The sequence below is a fragment of the Camelina sativa genome, chromosome 1 (assembly GCF_030686135.1).
Source record: "Camelina sativa cultivar CO46 ecotype springtype chromosome 1, ASM3068613v1".
In the NCBI taxonomy this organism is placed as follows: domain Eukaryota; kingdom Viridiplantae; phylum Streptophyta; class Magnoliopsida; order Brassicales; family Brassicaceae; genus Camelina; species Camelina sativa.
Window position 1 is genome coordinate 15454928 of NC_141880.1, and position 7782 is coordinate 15462709.

Genomic DNA, 7782 nt, shown 5'->3' on the forward strand with positions numbered 1-7782 from the left:
CGGATGTGAAGCAAAATCCTTGAAAGGCAAAAACAAGATTGGTCTAAATATAGGCAAAACAAATTGTTTGGTGATGCAAAAATGAAAATCGTTTGGCATTATTAATAATAACCCTTTGGTGTTTTTCATCGGAACTTTCTATGCCCCATATCTATAAGCAGCCTTGGGTATTTTCCAAGGTTTTGTTCTTCAAAGCCATGACTAAACCTACATTTTCTTTACCGCCCTTTGGCTGCTTCCTTTTATTCTTTTCTATCTTCTTCTTCTTCTCCTCTGTTGTTTTAGCACTCACCGATGCAGAAGCTTCATTTATTGCACAACGACAGCTCTTGACGTTACCTGAAAATGGCGAACTTCCTGATGATATTGAGTATGAGGTTGATCTTAAGGTGACGTTTGCCAACCATAGGCTTAAAAGAGCCTATATCGCTCTCCAAGCCTGGAAAAAGGCCGTGTATTCAGACCCGTTTAACACCACAGGAAACTGGCATGGACCTCACGTGTGTGGGTACACGGGCGTGTTCTGTGCCCCTGCTCTTGATGATCCTAACGTCGCGGTTGTGGCGGGGGTTGATTTGAATGGAGCGGATATCGCAGGGCATTTACCGGCTGAGCTTGGTTTGATGACCGACGTGGCCATGTTCCATTTGAATTCGAACCGGTTCTGTGGTATCATACCCAAGAGTTTTGAGAAATTGAGGCTAATGCACGAGTTTGATGTCAGCAACAACCGGTTTGTTGGATCTTTCCCTTCAGTTGTCCTCTCATGGCCGGCCGTTAAGTTCATCGACGTCAGATACAATGATTTCGAAGGTCAAGTCCCTCCTGAGCTTTTCAAGAAGGATCTTGATGCCATTTTCTTGAACAACAACAGATTCACATCTACCATTCCTGATTCCCTCGGAGAATCAACAGCTTCTGTCGTGACCTTTGCTCACAACAAATTCAGTGGTTGTATCCCTAAAACCATTGGAAACATGAAGAACCTAAACGAGATTATCTTTAAGGACAACAATCTCGGCGGTTGTTTCCCATCAGAGATCGGGAAGCTAGCCAATGTGAACGTGTTTGACGCTAGCATGAACTCCTTCACCGGTGTTCTACCACCGAGCTTTGTAGGGCTTACGGGTGTCGAAGAGTTTGATATCTCTGTGAATAAACTCACAGGGTTTGTACCGGAGAATATCTGCAAGTTGCCTAAACTGGTTAACTTGACGTACGCGTACAACTACTTCAACGGACAAGGCGATTCGTGTGTTCCAGGTAGTCGCACGGAGATTGCATTGGATGATACACGTAACTGCTTGCCAGATAGGCCTAAGCAACGATCAGCCAAGGAATGTGCGGTTGTAATAAGCCGTCCAGTTGATTGTAGTAAGGACAAGTGCGCTGGTGGTTCTAGCCAAGTTATTCCGTCAAAGTCCCCATCACCTGTGCCAAGTAGGCCGGTTCATAAACCACAAACACCAAAAGGGTCACCACAACCAAATGACCCATATAATCAGTCCCCAGTGAAGTTCCGGCGTAGCCCGCCTCCACCACAGCAACCACATACCCCAGTGGTTCACTCTCCACCGCCTACACCACCAGTCTTTTGTCCTCCTCCCTCACCCCCAGTCCATAAACCACAACCACCAAAAGAGTCACCACAACCAAATGACCCATATGATCAGTCTCCTGTGAAGTTCCGGCGTAGCCCTCCTCCGCCTCAAGTTCAGTCTCCACAACCACCACCGCCGGTATATTCTCCACCGCCTCCACCACCGGTTTATTCTCCACCGCCACCACCACCAGTTCATTCACCACCACCACCAGTACACTCTCCTCCACCGCCAGTCCATTCACCACCACCACCGGTCCATTCTCCACCACCACCGGTATATTCTCTACCACCCCCACCACCGGTCCAGTCACCTCCACCATTGGTTCATAAACCACAACCACCGAAAGAGTCACCACAACCAAATGACCCATATGATCAGTCTCCTGTGAAGTTCCGGCGTAGCCCTCCTCCACCTCAAGTTCAGTCTCCACCACCACCACCGCCAGTATATTCTCCACCGCCTCCACCACCAGTCTATTCACCACCACCACCGGTTTATTCTCCACCGCCGCCACCACCAGTTCATTCACCACCACCCCCAGTACACTCTCCTCCACCGCCAGTCCATTCACCACCACCACCGGTACATTCTCCACCGCGGCCACCACCAGTCCACTCACCACCACCGCCAGTACATTCTCCTCCACCACCTGCCCATTCACCACCACCGCCGGTTTATTCTCCACCGCCACCACCTTCACCGGTATTCTCACCACCACCACCTGTTCACTCCCCTCCACCGCCAGTATATTCCCCACCACCACCGGTATATTCTCCTCCTCCACCGCCGGTATATTCCCCACCACCACCTCCAGTAAACTCACCACCACCACCACCAGTGTACTCTCCTCCGCATTTACCGCCAAAGATGAGTTCATCACCAACACAAACACCTGTCAACTCTCCTCCGCCACGAGCACCGATACGGACAGTAGAAGCACCACCGCCAAGTGAAGAATTCATCCTTCCACCATCCATTGGCCACCAGTATGCATCACCACCACCACCAATGTTTCAAGGCTACTAACTAATATTAGAGAGAGTGAAGTCGAAAACGGCATGAGGAGAAACAAAAGAAGATAACAAAACTGATGGAAGACAGAAGAAGAAGAAAAAAAGGAGGGCAAATGTAACTTAGTGGCATTAACTCCTTACTTACGAGTAATCGTACAAAGTTTGTGTAGTAAACTGTTTATATAAAACATCTTTTTGGTCTATAAAAGATTTTAACACTTTGAAAAACAAAGGAGTTGTTGTTAAGACCGTTTACGATGGTATCCTAAAATATGGCCTCAATGGCTCGAGCTCACGATCGCGTATTATTTTAGTCTACTCTAGAGTCTAGACTAACAGAGTGAGCGTGACAATTATGATGTCTTTTTCGGGAGCTAGCACAAATACATCCCAAATATAGTAGAATGATTAAAACCCAACTTTATATAATAATGAGATATGTGAAAGGTGAAGTATAAATTTATTCAGAAAAACCGAAATTTGAAAAACGTAACCAAGCCAAATGAAAATAGTATATATTTGGTTTCAGATTTTGTATAACCGTACAATCAAAAAAACTAAACCGAAAAACGGTATGTCCACCTCTAAATTTTATATTGTTTGTTTGGTTTGTGTGATGTTGGAATAATACTTTTTGTGTGAAAAACATGCAGTAATAAATATTTCTAGTCATGAGTTGGCATATTATAATATTTGACATAATATGAAAGATAACTTTTTTGGGTAAATATATGTGTAACTATATGATCGCATCAATATATATTTATGTTATGTAAAAAAAAAAAAATAGTGGAATCTGATCAGTGTAGTTTTTTTTTTTCGTATGAATTTGCATTAATTTTTGTTAGAGTTCATATTTATTTTTTTAATACATAAAAATATTTTGGTGTCATTTTTTAGTGATGAAAAGTTTTCTGTAGTTAATTGAAAATTATTCAACATTGCTGAGTTGACGACTTTTATGAAAATTTTCCCATAAAATGTTGTACATAGAGGTATAGTTAATTTAGTTTAGTAAACCTATTGGGCTTATTGGGCCAATGAAATTTTGTTTTTAATGTAATACAAACACGACAGCGTGTGGTTGGTTGAAGATCCTTTTTGCTGCACGACGAAGCATACTCATGATTTTCCGGTTAAGTCTTTTTGAGTTTCAGCTAACTGAATTACAGTTTTTCCTTTTTCGATTCGAAATTCTTTTAGTTCCATTTTTCATTCCTTCGAACAAAACCCAATCGCTCATTTCTGGTAAATCCGATTTTTGGGAAACCCTAATTTGGTCTCGAAACGACGATGGAGGAAGACAAGCAGCAACAAATGCACGAGGAGAAATCATCCCCGGTTAAGGAAGTGGATCCCGAGATTGAGAAATCGGATGCGACGCCCAAGAGTTCTGGTGGTGGTTGGGGATGGGGTTTCTCTGGCTTCTCTGTGCTTTCGGATCTTCAAAAAGCTGCCGAAGATATATCTCGTAATGTATGTTCCCCCCACTCCGTAATTTTGACCTAATTTTTTTTTTATGAATTTAGTGTTTTCTGATATTGGATCCGAAGCCTATGGTACCATTTTATGGTGTATTGTAACTCAGTGGAACTCGGCATTTGTATTTTGATGTGGTCATGAGTTTCTTAAAGAGTGAATTGATTTGATATATTAGGATTAATCTGATGGCATAATACAAATGTGTTTATTGGTTCTTTATTTATTATCTATCCCAGCCTACTTTAGAAAGATAATGTAACCTTTCTATCTTGAGAGGGTTCTGGTACGATGTCTGTTTATTTCAGTATATGTTTGTTTAAGGAAACTTGGTTTTACTAGTTTTAAAAGTTCATCCTTTTTATGAATAATGATGAAGCCTGATTTTCTTCTCCCGTTGTAGGCTGCAGCAGTGGCGGAGAAAGCAGCTAAAAGCATTGCAGAGATGGGAGAAGCAGATGAAGACTCTGAATTTTCTGCCAAGGAAGAAGAGAAAACTGAAGAGCCTGATACAGAGCAGGATAGTGATGATGAGAATTCAAAGTTGAAGAAGTCAGCTCTCGAGAGATTGGAGGGTGCCAGTGAAGAGTCACTTCTTAGCCAGGCAAGTTTTTTCTTGCTTTCTTATGCACAAGTCATTGTCTATGTTTATGGTGATAAATGATAATATTATAAATGCTATAATGCTCTTTCCTACATATACCTTTGTTCATCATTTTTTTTTCTTTTAATTTATTGTTGGCTTAAAGTCGTTATTCTTCATTTGCTTATACGTTCGAATTTAAATAGTAACTATTAGATCTTACTTCTCCAGGGTTTGAAGGTTTTCGACGATTCAGTTGAGAGCTTCACTTCTGGAGCTTGGCAGGCATTCGGAAATGCGTTAAAAGGGGGCACAAGTTTGGTGCAAAAGTATGTTCCTTTTAACATTTTGTTTTCTTTTACTGATAGCTTTAATCTTAAATGTGAAAATAACAAACTTTGTGAAGGAAAAATGGTTAAGGCCAACTGGAAAGTAATCCTTTGATTGGAAACTGGGGTGTTGGAATTTAAATGAATTACCAACTCCAAAGTTAATTACTTTAATTGTTTACCATTCCCTTTCTGCTCATAAGTGTTTGAGCATTTAAACTTTGTTGGCAAACCACTTATGAGCATTTAAACTTTGTTGGCAAACCATACGATGACCATACTAAGTTCATTTACTTTAAAAGATTCCTCTTTTGGTAAATTAGCGTGCTCTTTTTTGATTCATTACCAGTAAAATGTTGGGCAAACTATATTTGTCATTTCCTGAAGATAAGAATACATTGTTTGCCTATGACTGGTTTAGACTGTGCTGGCTTAATGAGCCCAGAGGTCATGTGTTTCTTCGGTATAGAATGGTTCCCCTAGGAAGAAGATCAAGTCATTAACGCTCCGCAATTTCTTTTGTAGGCTTGAAAACAGTGTCCAGCAAGGTTCTTCGCCCAGGGAAGCTGGATCTGGTGCACCGTCTCTACTGGAGGTTTGTGCTTTTTTTGTGTCGTTTTCTGTCTTCTTAGCGTAACATTATATTTAGCAATACTTCTGTTCTGCAGACGGGAAAAGCATTAACTGCCAAAGGAATGCAAGTACTTGAATTTGTGGGCAAGGAGACCATGGATTTACTAATTACAGAGACTGGTATTGGGGTTGAGAAGAATGGGGTAGATCAAGTACTTGAGGAAGTGACATTTGATCGATGCTTTTACATTTATGGTGGTCCTGAGCAGCTTGAGGTGACCCACTTATCTCTGAAAATCACCTGGCAATTCATTTTCTGATAATCGATTTTGTCTTCCCTCAATTATTTTATTTATGGTGATTTCAGGAATTGGAAGCATTGGCAAGCCACTATACTCTGTTGTTCAACAGGAGAAAGGGGAAATTGTCACCAGATGAGAAATCGTTGTACGATGGAAAGCTCAAACAAATCCAACAACTGTTCAGCTTCGCTGATGAAACGAGTAAAAGTAAAGCAGAGTCTGACAAAGGGAAAAATATAGATATCAAAACTGAAGGCAATGATGATGACATGAAGAATCTGCATAACTCGAGTGTCAGCAAAGCTGCTGATATGGCTGCTGGGTAATTATCTTTGTTTCCCTTTCCATCTATCAGATTCGACATTTTGATTTTCTCCATCAGTTTCCTTTGTTTGTACTTTCTCATTAAATCACCACAATACGTCCCTTCAATGCCCAAGAATGTTATAGGTATTAGTTGTTGTCCCTTCATTTCAGTTACCAAATGCAATCCTCTATATGATTAGAAAAGGTGAATATTAGAAACTTGGAATCTTGCGTCAGGAAATTTCTCATGTTATGATAAAGTGATATATATGTATGGATTATATTTCGTTGGCCTGTTTTTTATTTGGTTGTCATTTCTGTTTTTCAGGTTCACAAATGCTTTAGCAGGACTAAATGTAAATGATATGATCCAGCGAACTGGTGGCAGGCTTGAATCTCTTCACTCAGAAGGAGTTCATGTGCGAAGAGTGATCCCTTCATACTCTTGTTTAAAATTAAGAATATTTATTCTACTACCACTAGTATTGTTCTGTTTTGTTTGGCTGCAAAAAAATCCGCCAACTAAAATGTAATCTCGTTCTGCAGAGGCTTTCAGAGATGTGCTGTTTTGCAGTCACTCATCTGCTTATCCTCAGTAAGTCCATGATATCTCATGCCAACAAAGTTCAGGATGAAGACGCTGAGGCGTTGAAAATCGAGTGGCCAGAGGATCCTACTGAGAAAGCTAAGCTGATTAAAGGCAAGGCAGAATCAATGGCTGGATATGTTGAAGCAGTTTCCAACAGTTTTATAACAGGTTGGTCCACAGTTATTCAACTTACTTTGACTTATAACTGTTCTATTGCATGTCTTACCGAGTATCCTGGGTTGCTAGAATCATCTTATTTAAGGATTATATTAATAGCTCTTTTCATTTGTAAACGAAGAAGGTAGAAGCAACGTTTCTTCAACTACACAGACTAAAACTGTAAAAAAGGGAAGTTCTTGGAAATTAAAGTTCATCGTAGACACTTAAAACCACCTTAGTTTGGGGTTTTCTCTTGCCTCAGTTTTAGTTTTGTATATAGTTAGTGTCTGGATTTAGACAGTAGACGAAAAGTGACAGTTTCCATAAACCCTTTCCCACATTGCAGGTATATCAGATGTATCCGAAACATACTCAGCTGCGATTAAAGGAGTTACTGCTGCTGATGATTCGAAAGATGAACTTCTGAAAACATCAACCATGCAGGAAAAAGCAAGCACCTTCAACGATAGTCTTCGCTCTGACCAAACCACAGCTATCACAAAGATCCAGGAAGGACTTCAGTACTTATCCTATGTTGTGATATCTACCTCAATGCCCTCTGCCTGATATTATAATAAGAGTTAGATGGGTCTTTTTATGTGGTTTGTTTTTTTTTCTTTCTTTAACATGACTCGGATTCGATTTAGTTTCTTTGTAGATATTATCATCTCTTTCGCTAGGCTGCTCTTTATTCTCCCACTTGTGCTCTGCTTCTTTGTTGTCTGGATCTTAAATGTTTGATGAAATCTAGAAACCAAAGATTAAAGCAGGGAAGAGATTAGTAGTTTTATTTTGTTTTTGTTTTAAATAATATGCTTTGCTTCTAAAGTATTTACTTGGAAATT

General features: G+C 40.4%; 1 protein-coding gene and 1 pseudogene across 2 annotated transcripts; both read left to right on the top strand.

The window, feature by feature from the left end:
- Positions 1 to 11: 11 nt before the first annotated feature.
- Positions 12 to 2849, top strand: LOC104708837 (pollen-specific leucine-rich repeat extensin-like protein 3 pseudogene; annotated as a pseudogene). The gene has a single exon (XR_015562425.1). The product of XR_015562425.1 is annotated as a pollen-specific leucine-rich repeat extensin-like protein 3 pseudogene (transcript).
- Positions 2850 to 3642: 793 nt separating this feature from the next.
- Positions 3643 to 7706, top strand: LOC104792620 (uncharacterized). Its single transcript, XM_087459438.1, has 9 exons — positions 3643 to 4093; positions 4500 to 4700; positions 4911 to 5008; positions 5534 to 5603; positions 5677 to 5856; positions 5949 to 6205; positions 6518 to 6608; positions 6736 to 6946; positions 7284 to 7706. The coding sequence occupies exons 1-9, from the start codon at positions 3911 to 3913 to the stop codon at positions 7502 to 7504; spliced, it is 1512 nt and encodes a 503-aa protein (XP_087315564.1). The 5' UTR covers positions 3643 to 3910; the 3' UTR covers positions 7505 to 7706.
- Positions 7707 to 7782: the final 76 nt, after the last annotated feature.

Excerpts from the sequence above, each read along its gene's own strand:
- LOC104792620 (XM_087459438.1), top strand. The coding sequence starts at position 3,911 with ATGGAGGAAGACAAGCAGCAACAAATGCACGAGGAGAAATCATCCCCG. Across the intron at positions 6,206-6,517 it reads GCTGCTGATATGGCTGCTGG|GTTCACAAATGCTTTAGCAG; the intron begins GTAATTATCTTT and ends TCTGTTTTTCAG. Across the intron at positions 6,609-6,735 it reads TTCACTCAGAAGGAGTTCAT|AGGCTTTCAGAGATGTGCTG; the intron begins GTGCGAAGAGTG and ends CTCGTTCTGCAG.